We start from the raw sequence: 26,332 nt of genomic DNA, 5'->3' as shown, positions 1-26,332 counted from the left end.
TGTATGTTATGTCATGTTGCGTCATGTCATGTTGCATCATGTCATGTGTTTTATATCATGTTGCGTCATGTCATGTTGCACCATGTCATGTTGCATCATGTCATGTTGCGTCATGTCATGTTGCACCATGTCATGTTGCATCATGTCATGATGTGTCATGTCATGATTGTTCCTCATGTTGTGTTTTATGTCATGTTGCATCATGTCATGTGTTTTATGTCACGTTGCATCATGTCATGTCTTTTGTCATGTTGCATCATGTCATGTGTTTTATGTCATGTTGCATCATGTCATGTGTTTTATGTCATGTTGCATCATGTCATGTGTTTTATGTCATGATGGTTCATCATGTTGTGTTTTATGTCACGTTGCATCATGTCATGTCTTTTGTCATGTTGCATCATGTCATGTGTTTTATGTCATGTTGCATCATGTCATGTGTTTTATGTCATGTTGCATCATGTAATGTTGTGTCATGTCATGTTGCGTCATGTCATGTTGCCTCGTGTCATGATGGTTCATCATGTTGTGTTTTATGTCACGTTGCATCATGTCATGTCTTTTGTCATGTTGCATCATGTCATGTGTTTTATGTCATGTTGCCTCATGTCATGTTGCGTCATGTCATGTTGCCTCGTGTCATGATGGTTCATCATGTTGTGTTTTATGTCATGTTGCATCGTGTCCTGTGTTTTATGTCATGTTGCATCATGTAATGTTGCATCATGTCATGTTTTATGTCATGTTGCGTCATGTAATGTTGTGTCATGTCATGTTGTGTCATGTCATGTTGCCTCATGTCATGTTGCCTCGTGTCATGATGGTTCCTCATGTTGTGTTTTATGTCATGTTGCATCATGTCATGTGTTTTATGTCATGTTGCATCATGTCATGTTGCGTCATGTAATGTTGTGTCATGTAATGTTGTGTCATGTAATGTTGCCTCATGTCATGTTGCCTCATGTCATGTTGCATCATGCCATGATGGTTCCTCATGTTGTTTTTTATGTCATGTTGCGTCATGTCCTGTGTTTTATGTCATGTTGCATCATGTCATGTTGCCTCATGTCATGATGGTTCTTCATGTTGTGTTTTATGTCATGTGTGGTCATGTCATGTTGCCTCATGTCATGTTGCCTCATGTCATGTTGCATCATGTCATGTTGCGTCGTGTCATGATGGTTCCTCATGTTGTGTTTTATGTCATGTTGCGTCATGTCCTGTGTTTTATGTCATGTTGCGTCATGTCATGATGGTTCCTCATGTTGTGTTTTATGTCATGTTGCATCATGTCATGTGTTTTATGTCATGTTGCCTCATTTCATGTTTTAGGTCATGTTGCGTCATGTAATGTTGCGTCATGTAATGTTGCATCATGTCATGTGTTTTATGTCATGTTGCCTCATGTCATGATGGTTCGTCATGTTGTGTTTTATGTCATGTTGCATCATGTCCTGTGTTATATGTTATGTTGCGTTTTATGTCATGTTGCCTCATGTCATGATGTGTTTTATGTCATGTTGCATCATGTCATGTTGTGTCATGTCAAGATGCGTCATGTGTTTTGTCATGTTGCGTCATGTCTTGTATTTTATGTCGTGGACGAGTAAAAAAAAAAAAAGAAAGGTTCGGTCCCAGCGGAGCGGCGGGGTTCCAGACTGAGGCCAAGAAAAATAAACTCAATAGCCATAAGCACACACAAACGTGTTACATAGAATCCACAAAACTTGCAATGTGTAATTATGTGAGCAGGGTCCCGGGGCCGAGAGAGGGGAGAGTTCACCAACCTCCAGGGCATCTCGGCCTCCAGCGGTGGCAGAGTGGTGGTGGCTGACAGCAACAACCAGTGCATACAGGTGAGCACACCTTTTCAGCGGGCTTCATCATCATCATCACCGTGGCAACCGCCCTCAGGTCTTCTCCAACGACGGCCAGTTCAAGATGCGCTTCGGTGTGCGAGGCCGGTCGCCGGGGCAACTGCAGCGGCCCACGGGCGTCACCGTGGACCCCAACGGCGACATCGTGGTGGCCGACTACGACAACCGCTGGGTCAGCATCTTCTCCTCTGACGGCAAGTTCAAGGTGAACACATCCGCCCAACGACAAGACCGGTCCGCCGACGCCGCCGCCGCCGTCTCTCCTCCCGACGTCTGCGCTCCCTCCCACAGAACAAGATCGGGGCGGGGCGCCTGATGGGTCCGAAGGGCGTGGCGGTGGACAAGAACGGACACATCATCACGGTGGACAACAAGGCCTGCTGCGTCTTCATCTTCCAGTCCAACGGCAAGCTGGTCACCAAGTTTGGAGGGCGGGGGATGACGGACAGACACTTTGCAGGTGAGAACAAACACCTGGCCTGCCTCACTATTGCTGTCACTTCCACTCTTCTCTTATTTGCTTTTTCTTTGTTGGCCTCAGACAAACTGGGCCCAAGCCTAAATAAGTCTGGCTCAGTTTTCAGTAAGTACTCCACTGTGTGAAGACCTGCTTCCTGTCCGCACTTCCTGTCTGCACTTCCTGACCTCCCGATCATGTGATCCATGTCACTTCCTGACTCCCGATCACATGATCAACGTGTCCGCTCCAGACTAACCTTTTTGACGTGGTTGATCCTGCATGCCGCCAAAAAACCCTGCGTTGGGGGGGCGGAGTCAGCTAAAGAAACCGCGAGGTGATGTCATAGAAAGATGCAGGTTTTAATATTAACATTTAAGATTTTGTAAAAAAAAATATTTTAGTAAAATCGGACATAAAAGAAGGATAAAGTTTGATTTTATTTTTGTAATGGGTACAACTAAATAATTTTACAAGACACATAATAGTTAAAAAGATGCAAGTTTTAATATTAAAATGTAATATTTTCTAAGGAAAATAGAGTAAAATGGGAAATAAAAGTTCATTCGAGAAGGTTAAAATTTGATGAATAAAAAGAAGAATTTTATTTTAGTAATAGGTGTAATTAGATAATTTTACAAGAGACATAATAGTTACAGGTGCAGGTTTTAATATTAAGATGTATTATTTTGCAAAAAAAAAAAAATGGAGTAAAATCGGAAATAAGAGTTCATTTGAGAAGGATAAAGTTTGATGAATAAAAATAATTGTATTTTTGTAATAAGCGTAATTAAATAATTTTACAAGAGACATAATAGTTGGAAAGGTGCAGGTTTTAATATTAAGATTTAATATTTAGAAAAAAAAAATGGAGAAAAATCGAAAATAAAAGTTAATTTGAGAAGGATAAAGTTTGATGAATAAAAAGAAGAATTTTATTTTAGTAATAGTTGTAACTAAATAATTTTACGAGACACATAATAGTTAGAAAGATGCAAGTTTTAATATTATAATGTAATATTTTGCAAGAAAAATGGAGTAAAATTCGAAACAAAAGTTCATTTGGGAAGGATAAAGTTTGATAAATAAAAATAATTGTATTTTTGTAATAAGCGTAATTAAATAATTTTACAAGAGACATAATAGTTAGAAAGGTGCAGGTTTTAATATTAAGATTTATTATTTTGCAAAAAGAAACGGAGTAAAATTGGAAATAAGAGTTCATTTGAGAAGGATAAAGTTTGATGAATAAAAATATTTTTATTTTTGTATTAGGCGTAATTAAATAATTTTACCACAGACATAATAATTAGAAAAATGCAGGTTTTAATATTAAGATTTAATATTTTGCAGAAAAGAAATGGAGTTAAATCGGAAATAAAAGTTCATTTGAGAAGGATAAAGTTTGATGAACAAAAAAGAAGAAATGCATTTTTGTAATAGTTAAATACTTCTACAAGAGACACAATAGTTAGAAAGATGCAGGTTTTAATATTGAAATTTGATATTTTGCAAAAAGAAATGGAGTTAAATCGGAAATAAAAGTTCATTTGAGAAGGATAAAGTTTGATGAACAAAAAAGAAGAAATGTATTTTTGTAATAGATAAATACTTCTACAAGAGACATAATAGTTAGAAAGATGCAGGTTTTAATATTAAAATGTTATATTTTGCAAAAAAAATGGAGTAAAATCGGAAATAAAAGTTTGTTTGAGAAGGATAAAGTTTGATGAATAAAAAGAAAAATTTTATTTTTTCAATAGGTATAACTAAATAATTTTACAAGAGACATAATAGTTAGAAAGGTGCAAGTTTTGATATTAAAATGTATATAATTTTGCAAAAAAATGGAGTAAAATGGGAAATAAAAGTTCATTTGAGAAGGATAAAGTTTGATGAATAAAAACAATTGTATTTTTGTAATAGGCGAAATTAAATAATTTTACAAGAGACATAATAGTTAGAAAGATGCATGTTTTAATATTGAAATTTAATATTTTGCAAGAAAAATGGAGTAAAATCGGAAATAAAAGTTCGTTTGAGAAGGATAAAGTTTGATGAATAAAAAGAAGAATTTTATTTTTGTAATAGGTATAACTAAATAATTTTACAAGAGACATAATAGTTAGAAAGGTGCAAGTTTTAATATTATAATTTATATAATTTTGCAAAAAAAAATTGAGTAAAATGGGAAATAAAAGTTCATTTGAGAAGGATAAAGTTTGATGAATAAAAATGATTGTATTTTTGTAATAGGCGAAATTAAATAATTTTACAAGAGACATAATAGTTAGAAAGATGCATGTTTTAATATTGAAATGTAATGTTTTGCTAGAAAAATTTAGTAAAATCGGAAATAAAAGTTCGTTTGAGAAGGATAAAGTTTGATGAATAAAAAGAAGAATTTTATTTTTGTAATAGGTATAACTAAATAATTTTACAAGAGACATAATAGTTAGAAAGGTGCACATTTTAATATTAAAATGTATATAATTTTGCAAAAACATTTAGTAAAATGGGAAATAAAAGTTCATTTGAGAAGGATAAAGTTTGATGAATAAAAATAATTGTATTTTTGTAATAGGCGAAATTAAATAATTTTACAAGAGACATAATAGTTAGAACGATGCATGTTTTAATATTGAAATTTAATATTTTGCAAGAAAAATGGAGTAAAATGGGAAATAAAAGTTCATTTGAGAAGGATAAAGTTTGATGAATAAAAATAATTTTATTTTTGTATTAGGTGTAATTAAATAATTTTACAAGAGACATAATAGTTATAAAATATGCAGGTTTTAATACTAAGTTTTAATATTTTGAAAAAAAAGGAGTAAAATCGGAAACAAAAGTTCACTTGAGAAGGATAAAGTTTGATGAATAAAAAGAAGAATTTAATTTAGTAATAGTTGTAATTAAATAATTTTACAAGAGACATAATAGTTAGAAAGGTGCAGGTTTTAATATTAAGATTTAATATTTAGGGGAAAAAAATGGAGAAAAATTAAAAAAATAAAAGTTAATTTGAGAAGGATAAAGTTTGATGAATAAAAAGAAGAATTTTATTTTAGTAATAGTTGTAACTAAATAATTTTACAAGACACATAATAGTTAGAAAGATGCAAGTTTTAATATTATAATGTAATATTTTGCAAGAAAAATGGAGTAAAATTGGAAACAAAAGTTCATTTGGGAAGGATAAAGTTTGATGAATAAAAATAATTTTATTTTTGTAATAAGCGTAATTAAATCATTTTACAAGAGACATAATAGTTAGAAAGGTGCAGGTTTTAATATTAAGATTTATTATTTTGCAAAAAGAAATGGAGTAAAATCGGAAATAAGAGTTCATTTGAAAAGGATAAAGTTTGATGAATAAAAATATTTTTTTTTGTAATGGGTACAACTAAATAATTTTACAGGACACATAATAGTTAAAAAGATGCAAGTTTTAATATTAAAATGTAATATTTTATAAGGAAAATGGAGTAAAATGGGAAATAAAAGTTCATTCGAGAAGGATAAAATTTGATGAATAAAAAGAAGAATTTTATTTTATTTTAGTAATAGGTGTAATTAGATAATTTTACAAGAGACATAATAGTTAGAAAGGTGCAGGTTTTAATATTAAGATTTATTATTTTGCAAAGAAAAATGGAGTAAAATCCGAAATAAGAGTTCATTTGAGAAGGATAAAGTTTGATGAATAAAAATTATTTTATTTTTGTAATAGTTGTAATTAAATAATTTTACAAGAGAAATAATAGTTAGAAAGGTGCAAGTTTTAATATTAAGATTTAATATTTTTGGGGGAAAAAATGGAGAACAATCGAAAATAAAAGTTAATTTGAGAAGGATAAAGTTTGATGAATAAAAAGAAGAATTTTATTTTAGTAATAGTTGTAACTAAATAATTTTACAAGACACATACTAGTTAGAAGGATGCAGGTTTTAATATTATAATGTAATATTTTGCAGAAAAGAAATGGAGTAAAATTGGATACAAAAGTTCATTTGGGAAGGATAAAGTTTGATGAATAAAAATATTTTTATTTTTGTATTAGGCGTAATTAAATCATTTTACCACAGACATAATAATTAGAAAAATGCAGGTTTTAATATTAAGATTTAATATTTTGCAGAAAAGAAATGGAGTTAAATCGGAAATAAAAGTTCATTTGAGAAGGATAAAGTTTGATGAACAAAAAAGAAGAAATTTATTTTTGTAATAGTTAAATACTTCTACAAGAGACATAATAGTTAGAAAGATGCAGGTTTTAATATTGAAATTTGATATTTTGCAAGAAAAATTGAGTAAAATCGTAAATAAAAGTTCATTTGAGAAGGATAAAGTTTGATGAACAAAAAAGAAGAAATGTATTTTTGTAATAGATAAATACTTCTACAAGAGACATAATAGTTAGAAAGATGCAGGTTTTGATATTACATTTTTATATTTTGCAAAAAAAATGGAGTAAAATGGGAAATAAAAGTTAATTTGAGAAGGATAAAGTTTGATGAATACAAATAATTGAATTTTTGTAATGGGTGTAATTAAATAATTTTACAAGAGACATAATAGTTAGAAAGGTGCAAGTGTTAATATTAAAATGTATATAATTTTGCAAAAAAATTTAGTAAAATGGGAAATAAAAGTTCATTTGAGAAGGATAAAGTTTGATGAATAAAAATAATTGTATTTTTGTAATAGGCGAAATTAAATAATTTTACAAGAGACATAATAGTTAGAAAGATGCATGTTTTAATATTGAAATTTAATATTTTGCAAGAAAAATTTTAGTAAAATCGGAAATAAAAGTTCGTCTGAGAAGGATAAAGTTTGATGAATAAAAAGAAGAATTTTATTTTTGTAATAGGTATAACTAAATAATTTTACAAGAGACATAATAGTTAGAAAGGTGCAAGTTTTAATATTAAAATGTATATAATTTTGCAAAAAAATGGAGTAAAATGGGAAATAAATGTTCATTTGAGAAGGATAAAGTTTGATGAATAAAAATAATTGTATTTTTGTAATAGGCGAAATTAAATAATTTTACAAGAGACATAATAGTTAGAAAGATGCATGTTTTAATATTGAAATTTAATATTTTGCAAGAAAAATTTAGTAAAATCGGAAATAAAAGTTCGTTTGAGAAGGATAAAGTTTGATGAATAAAAAGAAGAATTGTATTTTTGTAATAGGTATAACTAAATAATTTGACAAGAGACATAATAGTTAGAAAGGTGCAAGTTTTAATATTAAAATGTATATAATTTTGCAAAAAAATGGAATAAAATGGGAAATAAAAGTTCATTTGAGAAGGATAAAGTTTGATGAATAAAAATAATTGTATTTTTGTAATAGGCGAAATTAAATAATTTTACAAGAGACATAATAGTTAGAAAGATGCATGTTTTAATATTGAAATTTTATATTTTGCAAGAAAAATGGAGTAAAATGGGAAATAAAAGTTCATTTGAGAAGGATAAAGTTTGATGAATAAAAATAATTTTATTTTTGTATTAGGTGTAATTAAATAATTTTACAAGAGACATAATAGTTACAAAATATGCAGGTTTTAATACTAAGTTTTAATATTTTGAAAAAAAAGGAGTAAAATCGGAAACAAAAGTTCACTTGAGAAGGATAAAGTTTGATGAATAAAAAGAATTATTTTATTTTAGTAATAGTTGTAACTAAATAATTTTACAAGACACATAATAGTTAGAAAGATGCAAGTTTTAATATTATAATGTAATATTTTGCAAAAAGAAATGGAGTAAAATTGGAAACAAAAGTTCATTTGGGAAGGATAAAGTTTGATGAATAAAAATAATTGTATTTTTGTAATAGGCGTAATTAAATAATTTTACAAGAGACATAATAGTTAGAAAGATGCATGTTTTAATATTGAAATGTAATATTTTGCAAGAAAAATTGAGTAAAATTGTAAATAAAAGTTCATTTGAGAAGGATAAAGTTTGATGAATAAAAATAATTTTATTTTTGTATTAGGTGTAATTAAATAATTTTACAAGAGACATAATAGTTAGAAAGGTGCAAGTTTTAATATTAAAATGTATATAATTTTGCAAAAAAATGGAGTAAAATGGGAAATAAAAGTTCATTTGAGAAGGATAAAGTTTGATGAATAAAAATAATTGTATTTTTGTAATAGGCGAAATTAAATAATTTTACAAGAGACATAATAGTTAGAAAGATGCATGTTTTAATATTGAAATTTAATATTTTGCAAGAAAAATGGAGTAAAATGGGAAATAAAAGTTCATTTGAGAAGGATAAAGTTTGATGAATAAAAATAATTTTATTTTTGTATTATTTGTAATTAAATAATTTTACAAGAGACATAATAGTTACAAAATATGCAGGTTTTAATACTAAGTTTTAATATTTTGAAAAAAAAAAAGCAGTAAAATCGGAAATAAAAGTTAATTTGAGAAGGATAAAGTTTGATGAATAAAAAGAAGAATTTTATTTTAGTAATAGTTGTAACTAAATAATTTTACAAGACACGTAATTGTTAGAAAGATGCAAGTTTTAATATTATAATGTAATATTTTGCAGAAAAGAAATGGAGTAAAATTGGAAACAAAAGTTAATTTGGGAAGGATAAAGTTTGATGAATAAAAATATTTTTATTTTTGTATTAGGCGTAATTAAATAATTTTACCACAGACACAATAGTTAGAAAAATGCAGGTTTTAATATTAAGATTTAATATTTTGCAGAAAAGAAATGGAGTTAAATCGGAAATAAAAGTTCATTTGAGAAGGATAAAGTTTGATGAACAAAAAAGAAGAAATGTATTTTTGTAATAGTTAAATACTTCTACAAGAGGCATAATAGTTAGAAAGATGCAGGTTTTAATATTGAAATTTGATATTTTGCAAGAAAAATGGAGTAAAATCGTAAATAAAAGTTCATTTGAGAAGGATAAAGTTTGATGAATAAAAAAAATAATTTTATTTTAGTAATAGTTGTGATTAAATAATTTTACCACAGGCGTAATAGTTAGAAAGATTCGGGTTTTAATATTAAAATGTTATACTTTGCAAAAAAAATGGAGTAAAATTGAAAATAAAAGTTAATTTGAGAAGGATAAAGTTTGATGAATAAAAATAATTTTATTTATGTAATAGGCGTAATTAAATAATTTTACAAGAGACATAATAGCTAGAAAGATGCAGGTTTTAATATTGAAATTTAATATTTTGCAAGAAAAATGGAGTAAAATGGTAAATAAAAGTTCATTTGAGAAGGATAAAGTTTGATGAATAAAAAGAATAATTTTATTTTAGTAATAGTTGTAATTAAATAATTTTATCACAGGCGTAATAGTTAGAAAGATTCGGGTTTTAATATTAAAATTTTATATTTTGCAAAAAAAATGGAGTAAAATGGGAAGTAAAAGTTAATTTGAGAAGGATAAAGTTTGATGAATACAAATAATTGAATTTTTGTATTAGGTGTAATTAAATAATTTTACAAGAGACAAAATATTTACAAAATATGCAGATTTTAATACTAAGTTTTAATATTTTGAAAAAAAGGAGTAAAATCGGAAACAAAAGTTCATTTGAGAAGGATAACGTTTGATGAAAAAAAAACGTTTTATTTTTGTAATAGTTGTAATTAAATAATTTTACAAGAGAAATAATAGTTAGAAAGGTGCAGGTTTTAATATTAAGATTTAATATTTTTGAAAAAAAAAATGGAGAAAAATCGAAAATAAAAGTTAATTTGAGAAGGATAAAGTTTGATGAATAAAAAGAAGAATTTAATTTAGTAATAGTTGTAATTAAATAATTTTACAAGAGACATAATAGTTCGAAAGGTGCAGGTTTTAATATTAAGATTTATTATTTTGCAAAAAAAAAAAAAAGGATTAAAATTGAAAATAAAAGTTAATTTGAGAAGGATAAAGTTTGATGAATAAAAAGAAGAATTTTATTTTAGTAATAGTTGTAACTAAATAATTTTACAAGACACATAATAGTTAGAAAGATGCAAGTTTTAATATTATAATGTAATATTTTGCAAAACAAATGGAGTAAAATTGGAAACAAGTTCATTTGGGAAGGATAAAGTTTGATGAATAAAAATAATTTTATTTTTGTAATAAGCGTAATTAAATAATTTTACAAAAGACATAATAGTTAGAAAGGTGCAGGTTTTAATATTAAGATTTATTATTTTGCAAAAAGAAATGGAGTAAAATCGGAAATAAGAGTTCATTTGAGAAGGATAAAGTTTGATGAATAAAAAGAAGAAATGTATTTTTGTAATAGTTGTAATTAAATAATTTTACAAGAGACATACATAATAGTTAGAAAGGTGCAGGTTTTAATATTAAGATTTATTATTTTGCAAAAAAAAAAAATGGAGTAAAATTGAAAATAAAAGTTAATTTGAGAAGGATAGAGTTTGATGAATAAAATTAATTTTATTTTTGTAATAGGCGTAATTAAATAATTGTACAAGAGACATAATAGTTAGAAAGATGCAGGTTTTAATATTGAAATTTAATATTTTGCAAGAAAAATGGAGTAAAATCGTAAATAAAAGTTCATTTGAGAAGGATAAAGTTTGATGAATAAAAAGAAGAAATGTATTTTTGTAATAGTTGTAATTAAATAATTTTACAAGAGACATAATAGTTAGAAAGGTGCAGGTTTTAATATTAATATTTATTATTTTGCAAAAAAAAATGGAGTAAAATTGAAAATAAAAGTTAATTTGAGAAGGATAGAGTTTGATGAATAAAAATAATTTTATTTTTGTAATAGGCGTAATTAAATAATTTTACAAGAGACATAATAGTGAGAAAGATGCAGGTTTTAATATTGAAATGTAATATTTTGCAAGAAAAATTGAGTAAAATCGTAAATAAAAGTTCATTTGAGAAGGATAAAGTTTGATGAATAAAAATAATCATTTTATTTTAGTAATAGTTGTAATTAAATAATTTTACCACAGATGTAATAGTTAGAAAGATGCAGGTTTTAATATTTAGATTTAATATTTTTCAGAAAAGAAATGGAGTAAAATCGGATATAAAAGTTCATTTGAGAAGGATAAAGTTTGCAGCCTTCTGGGGTAAATATCAACATTAACTTTTTTCACAGGCTAATAAATTTTAAAATAAAATAACAATGAATAAACCAACCATTCAGGACTTTAAACTGCTCAGTTTGCAACACACTGATCTAATCTGATGTGCCCAAGCCAGATACCTGCCATCTTTTCTGGGATGCTAGTTCAGCTGAGGCAACCTTCATTATCCAACAAAGGTGTTCATCAGTCATTATATCTCGTATTCCACCCGGACCACAGTCTTGGGGGCGTGCCTTAAATGCACTGCCTTTAACGTACTCTACGAGCTATCGTCACGTCCGCTTTTCATCCATTCTAACAACGTGCCGGCCCAGTCACAAGATATGAGCGGCTTCTGTACGCACACACACGAGTGAATGCAACGCATACTTTATCAACAGCCATACAGGTCACACTGAGTGTGCCAGTATAAAAAACTTTAACACTGTTAGAAATATACTGTACGCCACACTGTGAATCCACACCAAACAAGAATTACAAACACATTTCGGGAGAACATCTGCACCGTAACACAACATAAACACAACAGAACAAATACCCAGAATCCTTTGCAGGAAATTTTGCCCGCGAGCCAGAGTTTGACACCCAAGTCGGAGAAAGTTATACATGTAAACAAACTACGTTAGGTTCAAGGACTGCCAAAATTAGTAGGACAAAACGGCGCTCGCCAAATACTGGAATCAGTGAAGCATGTTTAATATAAACAGTTTGCTTTATGACAATTAGGGAGGTTTGTGTCATGTTTGTCCTCCTACACAAACCATATTAACACAAAAAATATTTTTTTCCCCCCTCATCTTTTTCCATTTTTCATACATTTTTGAAAAAGCTCCAGAGAGCCACTAGGGCGGCGCTAAAGAGCTGCAGCCGCGGGTTGCCGACCCCCGCACTAGAACATTCTCCATGACAGCGCTCCTCTCAGCCAATCAGAGCGCTCCGTTAGCGAGCGAGTGAATAATCATGCTACATGTTCTAGAACAGTGGTCCCCAACCACCGATTGGTACCGGGCCGCACAAGAAATAAAAAAATAAAAAAATTAAAATGTTTTTTTTATTAAATCAACATAAAAAACACAATATATACATTATATATCAATATAGATCAATACAGTCCGTAAGCACACATGATTGTATTTCTTTATGACAAAAAATAAATAAAAAAAATTATACTATAACCCCCCCACTTTTTAAAAATTATTTTATTTTATTTTTTATTAAATCAACATAAAAAACACTATATACATTATATATCAATATAGATCAATACAGTCCGTAAGCACACATGATTGTATTTCTTTATGACAAAAAAAATTATACCTTAACCCCCCCACTTTTTAAAAATTATTTTTTTTTTTTATTAAATCAACATAAAAAACACAATATATACATTATATATCAATATAGATCAATACAGTCCGTAAGCACACATGGTTGTATTTCTTTGACAAAAAAAAAAAAAAAAAAAAATGATACCATAACCCCCCCACTTTTTAAAAATTATTATTATTTTATTTTATTTTTTATTAAATCAACATAAAAAACACAATATATACATTATATATCAATATAGATCAATACAGTCCGTAAGCACACATGATTGTATTTCTTTATGACAAAAAAAAATTATACCTTAACCCCCCACTTTTTAAAAATTATTATTATTTTATTATTATTTTTTATTAAATCAACATAAAAACCACAATATATACATTATATATCAATATAGATCAATACAGTCCGTAAGCACACATGATTGTATTTCTTTATGACAAAAAAAAAGAAAAACAAATTATACCATAACCCCCCCACTTTTTAAAAATTATTTATTATTTTATTTTTTATTAAATCAACATAAAAAACATAATATATACATTATATATCAATATAGATCAATACAGTCCGTAAGCACACATGATTGTATTTCTTTATGACAAAAAAAAATTAAAAAAAATTATACCATAACCCCCCCACTTTTTAAAAAGTATTATTTTATTTTATTTTTTATTAAATCAACATAAAAAACACAATATATACATTATATATCAATATAGATCAATACAGTCCGTAAGCACACATGATTGTATTTCTTTATGACAAAAAAAATTATACCTTAACCCCCCCACTTTTTAAAAATTATTAATATTTTATTTTATTTTTTATTAAATCAACATAAAAAACACAATATATACATTATATATCAATATAGATCAATACAGTCCGTAAGCACACATGATTGTATTTCTTTATGACAAAAAAAAATTATACCTTAACCCCCCCACTTTTTAAAAATTATTATTATTTTTTATTAAATCAACATAAAAAACACAATATATACATTATATATCAATATAGATCAATACAGTCCGTAAGCACACATGATTGTATTTCTTTATGACAAAACATTTAAAAAAAAATTATACCATAACCCCCCCACTTTTTAAAAATTATTATTTTATTTTATTTTTTATTAAATCAACATAAAAAAACACAATATATACATTATATATCAATATAGATCAATACAGTCCGTAAGCACACATGATTGTATTTCTTTATGACAAAAAATAAATGAAAAAAATTATAACATAACCCCCCCACTTTTTAAAAATTATTTATTATTTTATTTTATTTTTTATTAAATCAACATAAAAAAACACAATATATACATTATATATCAATATAGATCAATACAGTCCGTAAGCACACATGATTGTATTTCTTTATGACAAAAAAAAATTTAAAAAAATTATACCATAACCCCCCCACTTTTTAAAAAGTATTATTTTATTTTATTTTTTATTAAATCAACATAAAAAACACAATATATACATTATATATCAATATAGATCAATACAGTCCGTAAGCACACATGATTGTATTTCTTTATGACAAAAAAAATTATACCTTAACCCCCCCACTTTTTAAAAATTATTATTTTATTTTATTTATTATTAAATCAACATAAAAAAACACAATATATACATTATATATCAATATAGATCAATACAGTCCGTAAGCACACATGATTGTATTTCTTTATGACAAAAAAAATTATACCTTAACCCCCCCACTTTTTAAAAATTATTATTATTATTTTATCAACATAAAAAACACAATATATACAATATATATCAATATAAATCAATACAGTCCGTAAGCACACATGATTGTATTTCTTTATGACCAAAAAATAAAATAAAATTATACCATAACGCCCCCACTTTTTAAAAATTATTATTATTTTATTTTATTTTTTATTAAATCAACATAAAAAACACAATATATACATTATATATCAATATAGATCAATACAGTCCGTAAGCACACATGATTGTATTTCTTTATGACAAAAAAAATTATACCTTAACCCCCCCACTTTTTAAAAATTATTATTTTATTTTATTTTTTATTAAATCAACATAAAAAACACAATATATACATTATATATCAATATAGATCAATACAGTCCGTAAGCACACATGATTGTATTTCTTTATGACAAAAAAAAATTATACCTTAACCCCCCCACTTTTTAAAAATTATTATTATTTTTTATTAAATCAACATAAAAAACACAATATATACATTATATATCAATATAGATCAATACAGTCCGTAAGCACACATGATTGTATTTCTTTATGACAAAACATTTAAAAAAAAATTATACCATAACCCCCCACTTTTTAAAAATTATTATTTTATTTTATTTTTTATTAAATCAACATAAAAAAACACAATATATACATTATATATCAATATAGATCAATACAGTCCGTAAGCACACATGATTGTATTTCTTTATGACAAAAAATAAATGAAAAAAATTATAACATAACCCCCCCACTTTTTAAAAATTATTTATTATTTTATTTTATTTTTTATTAAATCAACATAAAAAAACACAATATATACATTATATATCAATATAGATCAATACAGTCCGTAAGCACACATGATTGTATTTCTTTATGACAAAAAAAATTATACCTTAACCCCCCCACTTTTTAAAAATTATTATTTTATTTTATTTTTTATTAAATCAACATAAAAAACACAATATATACATTATATATCAATATAGATCAATACAGTCCGTAAGCACACATGATTGTATTTCTTTATGACAAAAAAAAATTATACCTTAACCCCCCCACTTTTTAAAAATTATTATTTTTTATTAAATCAACATAAAAAACACAATATATACATTATATATCAATATAGATCAATACAGTCCGTAAGCACACATGATTGTATTTCTTTATGACAAAACATTTAAAAAAAAATTATACCATAACCCCCCCACTTTTTAAAAATGATTATTTTATTTTAATTTTTATTAAATCAACATAAAAAACACAATATATACATTATATATCAATATAGATCAATACAGTCCGTAAGCACACATGATTGTATTTCTTTATGACAAAAAAAATTATACCTTAACCCCCCCACTTTTTAAAAATTATTATTTTATTATTATTTTTTATTAAATCAACATAAAAAAACACAATATATACATTATATATCAATATAGATCAATACAGTCCGTAAGCACACATGATTGTATTTCTTTATGACAAAAAAAAATTATACCTTAACCCCCCACTTTTTAAAAATTATTTATTATTTTATTTTATTTTTTATTAAATCAACATAGAAAACACAATATATACATTATATATCAATATAGATCAATACAGTCCGTAAGCACACATGATTGTATTTCTTTATGACAAAAGAAAATTAAAAAAAATTATACCATAACCCCCCCACTTTTTAAAAATTATTTTATTTTTATTTTTTTTAAATCAACATAAAAAACACAATATATACATTATATATGAATATAGATCAATACAGTCCGTCAGCACACATGATTGTATTTCTTTATGACAAAAAAAAATTAAAAACAATTATACCATAACCCCCCCACTTTTAAAAAATTATTATTTTATTTTATTTTTTTATTAAATCAACATAAAAACACAATATATACATTATATATCAATATAGATCAATACAGTCCGTAAGCACACATGATTGTATTTCTTTATGACAAAAAAAATTATACCTTAACCCCCCCACTTTTTAAAATTTTTTTTTATTTTTTTATTAAATCAACATAAAAAACACAATATATACATTATATATCAATATAGATCAATACAGTCCGTAAGCACACATGATTGTATTTCTTTATGACAAAAAAAATTATACCTTAACCCCCCCACTTTTTAAAAATTATTATTATTTTTTATTAAATCAACATAAAAAACACAATATATACATTATATATCAATATAGATCAATACAGTCCGTAAGCACACATGATTGTATTTCTTTATGACAAAAAAAATTATACCTTAACCCCCCACTTTTTAAAAATTATTATTTTATTATTTTTTTAAATAAATTAACATAAAAAACACAATATATACATTATATATCAATATAGATCAATACAGTCCGTAAGCACACATGATTGTATTTCTTTATGACAAAAAAATTATACCTTAACCCCCCCACTTTTTAAAAATTATTATTATTTTTTATTAAATCAACATAAAAAACACAATATATACATTATATATCAATATAGATCAATACAGTCCGTAAGCACACATGATTGTATTTCTTTATGACAAAAAAATTATACCTTAACCCCCCACTTTTTAAAAATTATTTTTTTATTATTTTTTTAAATAAATTAACATAAAAAACACAATATATACATTATATATCAATATAGATCAATACAGTCCGTAAGCACACATGATTGTATTTCTTTATGACAAAAAAAAAATAAAAAAATGATACCATAACCCCCCCACTTTTTAAAAATTATAATTATTTTATTTTATTTTTTATTAAATCAACATAAAAAACACAATATATACATTATATATCAATATAGATCAATACAGTCCGTAAGCACACATGATTGTATTTCTTTATGACAAAAAAAAAAAAAAAAAAATTATACCATAACCCCCCCACTTTTTAAAAATTATTATTTTATTTTATTTTTTATTAAATCAACATAAAAAACACAATATATACATTATATATCAATATAGATCAATACAGTCCGTAAGCACACATGATTGTATTTCTTTATGACAAAAAAAAATTATACCTTAACCCCCCACTTTTTAAAAATTATTATTATTTTATTTTTTTATTTTTATTAAATCAACATAAAAAAACACAATATATACATTATATATCAATATAGATCAATACAGTCCGTAAGCACACATGATTGTATTTCTTTATGACAAAAAAAATTAAAAAAAATTATACCATAACCCCCCCACTTTTTAAAAATGATTATTATTTTATTTAATTTTTTATTAAATCAACATAAAAAACACAATATATACATTATATATCAATATAGATCAATACAGTCCGTAAGCACACATGATTGTATTTCTTTATGACAAAAAAAATTATACCTTAACCCCCCCACTTTTTAAATTTGTTTTTTTATTAAATCAACATAAAAAACACGATATATACATTATATATCAATATAGATCAATACAGTCCGTAAGCACACATGATTGTATTTCTTTATGACAAAAAATTAAAAAAAAAAATTATACCATAACCCCCCCCCTTTTTAAAAATTATTATTATTTTATTTTTTATTAAATCAACATAAAAAAACACAATATGTACATTATATATCAATATAGATCAATACAGTCCGTAAGTACACATGATTGTATTTCTTTATGACAAAAAAAAATTAAAAGAAATTATACCATAACCCCCCACTTTTTAAAAATTATTTATTATTTTATTTTATTTTTTATTAAATCAACATAAAAAACACAACATATACATTATATATCAATATAGATCAATACAGTCCGTAAGCACACATGATTGTATTTCTTTATGACAAAAAAAAATTATACCTTAACCCCCCCACTTTTTAAAAATTATTATTATTATTATTATTTTTTTATTAAATCAACATAAAAAACACAATATATACATTATATATCAATATAGATCAATACAGTCCGTAAGCACACATGATTGTATTTCTTTATGACAAAAAAAAATTATACCTTAACCCCCCCACTTTTTAAAAATTATTATTATTATTATTATTTTTTTATTAAATCAACATAAAAAACACAATATATACATTATATATCAATATAGATCAATACAGTCCGTAAGCACACATGATTGTATTTCTTTATGACAAAAAAAAATTAAAAGAAATTATACCATAACCCCCCACTTATTAAAAATTATTTATTATTTTATTTTATTTTTTATTAAATCAACATAAAAAACACAACATATACATTATATATCAATATAGATCAATACAGTCCGTAAGCACACATGATTGTATTTCTTTATGACAAAAAAAAATTAAAAAAATGATACCATAACCCCCCCACTTTTTAAAAATTATAATTATTTTATTTTATTTTTTATTAAATCAACATAAAAAACACAATATATACATTATATATCAATATAGATCAATACAGTCCGTAAGCACACATGATTGTATTTCTTTATGACAAAAAAAAAAAAAAAAAAAATTATACCATAACCCCCCCACTTTTTAAAAATTATTATTTTATTTTATTTTTTATTAAATCAACATAAAAAACACAATATATACATTATATATCAATATAGATCAATACAGTCCGTAAGCACACATGATTGTATTTCTTTATGACAAAAAAAAATTATACCTTAACCCCCCACTTTTTAAAAATTATTATTATTTTATTTTTTTATTTTTATTAAATCAACATAAAAAAACACAATATATACATTATATATCAATATAGATCAATACAGTCCGTAAGCACACATGATTGTATTTCTTTATGACAAAAAAAATTAAAAAAAATTATACCATAACCCCCCCACTTTTTAAAAATGATTATTATTTTATTTAATTTTTTATTAAATCAACATAAAAAACACAATATATACATTATATATCAATATAGATCAATACAGTCCGTAAGCACACATGATTGTATTTCTTTATGACAAAAAAAATTATACCTTAACCCCCCCACTTTTTAAATTTGTTTTTTTATTAAATCAACATAAAAAACACAATATATACATTATATATCAATATAGATCAATACAGTCCGTAAGCACACATGATTGTATTTCTTTATGACAAAAAATTAAAAAAAAAAATTATACCATAACCCCCCCCTTTTTAAAAATTATTATTATTTTATTTTTTATTAAATCAACATAAAAAAACACAATATGTACATTATATATCAATATAGATCAATACAGTCCGTAAGTACACATGATTGTATTTCTTTATGACAAAAAAAAATTAAAAGAAATTATACCATAACCCCCCACTTTTTAAAAATTATTTATTATTTTATTTTATTTTTTATTAAATCAACATAAAAAACACAACATATACATTATATATCAATATAGATCAATACAGTCCGTAAGCACACATGATTGTATTTCTTTATGACAAAAAAAATTATACCTTAACCCCCCCACTTTTTAAAAATTATTATTATTATTATTATTTTTTTATTAAATCAACATAAAAAACACAATATATACATTATATATCAATATAGATCAATACAGTCCGTAAGCACACATGATTGTATTTCTTTATGACAAAAAAAAATTATACCTTAACCCCCCCACTTTTTAAAAATTATTATTATTATTATTATTTTTTTATTAAATCAACATAAAAAACACAATATATACATTATATATCAATATAGATCAATACAGTCCGTAAGCACACATGATTGTATTTCTTTATGACAAAAAAAAATTAAAAGAAATTATACCATAACCCCCCACTTTTTAAAAATTATTTATTATTTTATTTTATTTTTTATTAAATCAACATAAAAAACACAACATATACATTATATATCAATATAGATCAATACAGTCCGTAAGCACACATGGTTGTATTTCTTTATGACAAAGAAACATTAAAAAAAAATGATACCATAACCCCCCCCCCGGTGCGTGGGACAAATTTTCAAGCGTTGTTGTCCGCAGCTACAAAAAGGTTGGGGACCACTGTTCTAGAACATTCTCCATAAACAGCGTTCCTCCTCAGCCAATCAGAGCGCTCTATTTCTAATTGTCACGCTACGTGTTCTTCAAACCCCGTTTCCATATGAGTTGGGAAATTGTGTTAGATGTAAATATAAACGGAATACAATGATTTGCAAATCATTTTCAAGCCATATTCAGTTGAATATGCTACAAAGACAACATATTTGATGTTCAAACTCTGCAAATAATAATTAACTTAGAATTTCATGGCTGCAACACGTGCCAAAGTAGTTGGGGAAAGGGCATGTTCACCACTGTGTTACATGGCCTTTCCTTTTAACAACACTCAGTATATGTTTGGGAACTGAGGAGACACATTTTTGAAGCTTCTCAGGTGGAATTCTTTCCCATTCTTGCTTGATGTACAGCTTAAGTTGTTCAACAGTCCGGGGGTCTTAGGCTTCACATTTTCAATGGGAGACAGGTATGGACTGCAGGCGGGCCAGTCTAGTACCCGCACTCTTTTACTATGAAGCCACGTTGATGTAACACGTGGCTTGGCATTGTCTTGCTGAAATAAGCAGGGGCGTCCATGGTAACGTTGCTTGGATGGCAACAAAACCTGTATGTACCTTTCAGCATTAATGGTGCCTTCACAGATGTGTAAGTTACCCATGTCTTGGGCACTAATACACCCCCATACCATCACACATGCTGCCTTTTACACTTTGCGCCTAGAACAATCCGGATGGTTCTTTTCCTCTTTGGTCCGGAGGACACGACGTCCACAGTTTCCAAAAACAATTTGAAATGTGGACTCGTCAGACCACAGAACACTTTTCCACTTTGCATCAGTCCATCTTAGATGAGCTCAGGCCCAGCGAAGCCGACGGCGTTTCTGGGTGTTGTTGATAAACGGTTTTTTGCCTTGCATAGGAGAGTTTTAACTTGCACTTACAGATGTAGCGACCAACTGTAGTTACTGACAGTGGGTTTCTAAAGTGTTCCTGAGCCCATGTGGTGATATCCTTTACACGCTGATGTCGCTTGTTGATGCAGTACAGCCTGAGGGATGGAAGGTCACGGGCTTAGCTGCTTACGTGCAGTGATTTCTCCAGATTCTCTGAATGATGATATTACAGACCGTAGATGGTGAAATCCCTAAATTCCTTGCAATAGCTGGTTGAGAAAGGTTTTTCTTAAACCGTTCAATAATTTGCTCAGGCATTTGTTGACAAAGTGGTGACCCTCGCCCCATCCTTGTTTGTGAATGACTGAGCATTTCATGGAATCTACTTTTATACCCAATCATGGCACCCACCTGTTCCCAATTAGCCTGCACACCTGTGGGATGTTCCAAATAAGTGTTTGATGAGCATTCCTCAACTTTATCAGTCTTTTTTGCCACCTTTCCCAACTTCTTTGTCACGTGTTCATTCTAAAGTTAATGATTATTTGCAAAAAAAAAAAAAATGTTTATGAGTTTGAACATCAAATATGTTGTCTTTGTAGCATATTCAACTGAATATGGGTTGAAAAGGATTTGCAAATCATTGTATTCCGTTTATATTTACATCTAACACAATTTCCCAACTCATATGGAAACAGGGGTTTTGTACAACATTCCACCGTCTCTCCCTTTCCGCATTCAGGTCCGCACTTTGTCGCCGTCAACAACAAGAACGAGATCATAGTGACGGACTTCCACAACCACTCGGTGAAGGTAAGGACGACTACTTTTTAAACTAAATCCGCCGTTTTAGACGCCTATCTATTTGTTTACTGTTAGACAAGTTGGCTAAAAAAAAAGTATGTTCTAGAACAGGGGTCTCTAACTCAATTTACCTGGGGGCCACTGGATGCAGAGTCTAGGTGAGGTTGGGCCGAAAAGATTTCTTAAATTATTTTTTTTTAAATGTCTATTTTTATTTTCAACGCAAAATAATATCAAATTAAAGCTGCAAGCAGCATTGATCGGGCCCGCATATTTGGCAGGTGCTAGTCCTAAGTGTCCCAATACTTTTGGTCATAAGTGTCCCAATACTTTTGTCTACTATTAGTCCGAATTGTCCCAATACTTTTGTGTAGTGTACCTACCTTGTCTGCATTGTGTGGGCACGCTGGTGCTTCCTGCTTTTAAGCAGCCTTCTTGAAAAAACAGCAGCATCAGCGCAGCGGCTCTTTGAAGGGTCATAAAATCCAAACCGGAGCAGTTATTAAAACTCTTTCGATAACTTTTAATCAAAAGGGTTCAATCTCTCTCCTGTGTTAGTTTGAAGCCGAAACGACAAACGCGCTCAGAGGAGATAATGTTTGAAGAAAGGTGACCGGTTTTTACAAAAATGTTGTGTTGAAGGGGGAATAGCAAACTTCCTGTAGATTTTTGCTGGGGGTTGTCAATTTATGAAATGTAGGTCTAAATGAGACCTACATAGAGGTTTTTGTTTCATCTCTCTCCGACCTTCCCAGTGGGAGTTACAGGCAGTTTTGTCAGATTTTTCATCCGAGGAGCAGTTTTTTGTGCGTTTTATTAAAAAATTGCTGTAGAGCACAATTTTTAGAGTTGGGGTTAGGTTTTTTTCATTAGATCACAGTTTTAGCCAGTCCTGATGTGTGTGTTCAGTTTGGTGAGTTTTGAAGCATGTTAAGGGGGGTCAAATTAGAGGCAAAAGTGACTGTTTTTAGTACATTTTTGTCTTGAAGGGGGAATTGCCAACTTCCTGTTGATTTTAGCCCGGGGAAATTAATTAATGAAAAGTAGGTCTAAGTAAGACCTACATAGAGGTTTTTGTTTCATGTCTCTACAACATTCGTACTGGGAGTTATAAGCAGTTTTCTTTTTAGGGGGCGCTAGAGCGCAATTTTGAGTTTTGGGGTTTGGTTTTTTGATAAAAAGTTTTGCCGTATATTACTGATGTGTGTGTAAAATTTGGTGAGTTTTGAAGCATGCTAAGGGGGTCAAATTACAGCTCAAAGAGGCAAAAGTGACTTGTTTTTAGTACATTTTTGTCTTGAAGGGGGAATTGCCAACTTCCTGTTGATTTTAGCCCGAGGAAATTAATTAATGAAAAGTAGGTCTAAGTAAGACCTACATAGAAGTTTTTGTTTCATGTCTCTACAACATTTGCACTGGGAGTTATAAGCAGTTTTCTTTTTAGGGGGCGCTAGAGCGCAATTTTGAGTTTTGGGGTTTGGTTTTTTGATAAAAAGTTTTGCCGTATATTACTGATGTGTGTGTAAAATTTGGTGAGTTTTGAAGCATGCTAAGGGGGTCAAATTACAGCTCAAAGAGGCAAAAGTGACTGTTTTTAGTACATTTTTGTCTTGAAGGGGGAATTGCCAACTTCCTGTTGATTTTAGCCCGAGGAAATTAATTAATGAAAAGTAGGTCTAAGTAAGACCTACATAGAGGTTTTTGTTTCATGTCTCTACAACATTCGTACTGGGAGTTATAAGCAGTTTTCTTTTTAGGGGGCGCTAGTAGAGCGCAATTTTGAGTTTTGGGGTTTGGTTTTTTGATAAAAAGTTTTGCCGTATATTACTGATGTGTGTGTAAAATTTGGTGAGTTTTGAAGCATGCTAAGGGGGTCAAATTACAGCTCAAAGAGGCAAAAGTGACTGTTTTTAGTACATTTTTGTCTTGAAGGGGGAATTGCCAACTTCCTGTTGATTTTAGCCCGAGGAAATTAATTAATGAAAAGTAGGTCTAACTAAGACCTACATAGAGGTTTTTGTTTCATGTCTCTACAACATTCGTACTAGGAGTTATAAGCAGTTTTCTTTTTAGGGGGCGCTAGAGCGCAATTTTGAGTTTTGGGGTTTGGTTTTTTGATAAAAAGTTTTACCATATATTACTGATGTGTGTGTAAAATTTGGTGAGTTTTGAAGCATGCTAAGGGGGTCAAATTACAGCTCAAAGAGGCAAAAGTGACTTGTTTTTAGTACATTTTTGTCTTGAAGGGGGAATTGCCAACTTCCTGTTGATTTTAGCCCGAGGAAATTAATTAATGAAAAGTAGGTCTAAATAAGACCTACATAGAAGTTTTTGTTTCATGTCTCTACAACATTTGTACTGGGAGTTATAAGCAGTTTTCTTTTTAGGGGGCGCTAGTAGAGCGCAATTTTGAGTTTTGGGGTTTGTTTTTTTGATAAAAAGTTTTGCCGTATATTACTGATGTGTGTGTAAAATTTGGTGAGTTTTGAAGCATGCTAAGGGGGTCAAATTACAGCTCAAAGAGGCAAAAGTGACTTGTTTTTAGTACATTTTTGTCTTGAAGGGGGAATTGCCAACTTCCTGTTGATTTTAGCCCGAGGAAATTAATTAATGAAAAGTAGGTCTAAGTAAGACCTACATAGAGGTTTTTGTTTCATGTCTCTACAACATTCGTACTGGGAGTTATAAGCAGTTTTCTTTTTAGGGGGCGCTAGAGTTTTGGGGTTTGGTTTTTTGATAACAAGTTTTGCCCTATATTACTGATGTGTGTGTAAAATTTGGTGAGTTTTGAAGCATGCTAAGGGGTCAAATTACAGCGCAAAGTTGCGGAAGAATAATAATAATAATAAAACCTTACAAATTCAATAGGTCCTTATGTCCCATTGCATAAGGACTGGGATGCAATGGGCCATGCGGGCCCTAAATATAAATGAACAAATATATATTGTATCGTTAGTACTGCAAGGGTTTCTGGGTATTTGTTCTGTTGTGTTTATGTTGTGCTACGGTGCGGATGTTCTCCCAAAATTGGGTTCACAGTGTGGCTGTTAAGTGTGGTACTGTTGTACGTCCTTACTCATTGTGTCCATTAGAGGGCAGTGTTGACACCTATACTTCCTGGTCATGAGTCATTCTGTGTGTAGAGATTAGGGATGATGCTCGAAACCGCTTTTCCCGGTTGTTCGATAAGAAAAGAACCGAGTCCTCGGACTCGAATCCCCTTTTTGAGAGCCGATACCCGTTAGCGAGACCACTATAGCAAAGAAAAAGAGTTGGTTCTTTATTCGAATCCCTTCCCACAGGAAATGCCCTGTGGGGCGGCAATGATTGTAGACTCTTACTGACCATACTTGCCAACCCTCCCGAATTTTCCGGGAGACTCCCGAAATTCAGCGCCTCTCCCAAAAAAAACTCCCGGGACAAATATTCTCCCGAAAATCGCCCGATTTTCAGCCGGAGCTGGAAGCCACGCCCCCTGAGTAAGGACAGCCTTTTTTCATGACGGGGAGGACAACAGGGTGACAAGAACTAAATCATCCAGACTAGAGATAAATTGTATTATTATGTTTATTTTACCTAAAAATAAATATATTTATTAATTAAAATAAATAAATAAATGTTTACTATATTTTCCTAAAAACATCCAAATTAATTGTATTTTTATTTGTATTTTTTCATGACTCCTTATTACATCCAGCCATAGAATTATACATTAAAATAAACATATTTGAAATAATTGATTTTAAATGATCATAATAATTCATTTAAAATGACCATATTTAATTATTAAAATAATTGCTTGTTTATCAACAACTTTAGCATTTGATTCATTACATTTTGAAACTCTCAGAAGCCAAATTATGTTGTATTCCTTAATATATATTTATGCAAGTTTGAAGTATCAATTATCTAAACAGTTTTGTTTGCATATTTTCAGGATATATATATATATATATATATATATATATATATATATATATAATATGTATGAAATACTTGACTTGGTGACTAGCTGTCAATATACTCCTCCCCTCCTAACCACGCCCCCACGCCCCCACCTCCCGAAATCGGAG

General features: G+C 28.4%; 1 protein-coding gene across 6 annotated transcripts in view; it reads left to right on the top strand.

Moving 5' to 3' along the window:
* Positions 1 to 26,332, top strand: part of trim3b (tripartite motif containing 3b) — a 76,478-nt gene that overhangs the window by 47,628 nt on the left and 2,518 nt on the right. For 3 of the 6 annotated variants that reach the window (XM_061931338.2, XM_072912607.1, XM_061931340.2), the window contains 4 exons: positions 1,753 to 1,856; positions 1,915 to 2,082; positions 2,169 to 2,337; positions 22,198 to 22,268. In XM_061931338.2, the coding sequence (XP_061787322.1) occupies positions 1,753 to 1,856; positions 1,915 to 2,082; positions 2,169 to 2,337; positions 22,198 to 22,268 (512 nt within the window). Of the gene's footprint in view, positions 1 to 1,752; positions 1,857 to 1,914; positions 2,083 to 2,168; positions 2,338 to 2,418; positions 2,461 to 22,197; positions 22,269 to 26,332 lie in introns of all 6 variants that reach the window. The other 3 variants (XM_061931337.2, XM_072912606.1, XM_061931341.1) reach the window with 2 other exon arrangements.

This window comes from Nerophis lumbriciformis, linkage group LG37 (assembly GCF_033978685.3).
Source record: "Nerophis lumbriciformis linkage group LG37, RoL_Nlum_v2.1, whole genome shotgun sequence".
Classification (NCBI taxonomy): domain Eukaryota; kingdom Metazoa; phylum Chordata; class Actinopteri; order Syngnathiformes; family Syngnathidae; genus Nerophis; species Nerophis lumbriciformis.
The sequence above is the reverse complement of the archived record's forward strand: the minus strand, read 5'-3'. Positions and strand labels throughout refer to the sequence as shown.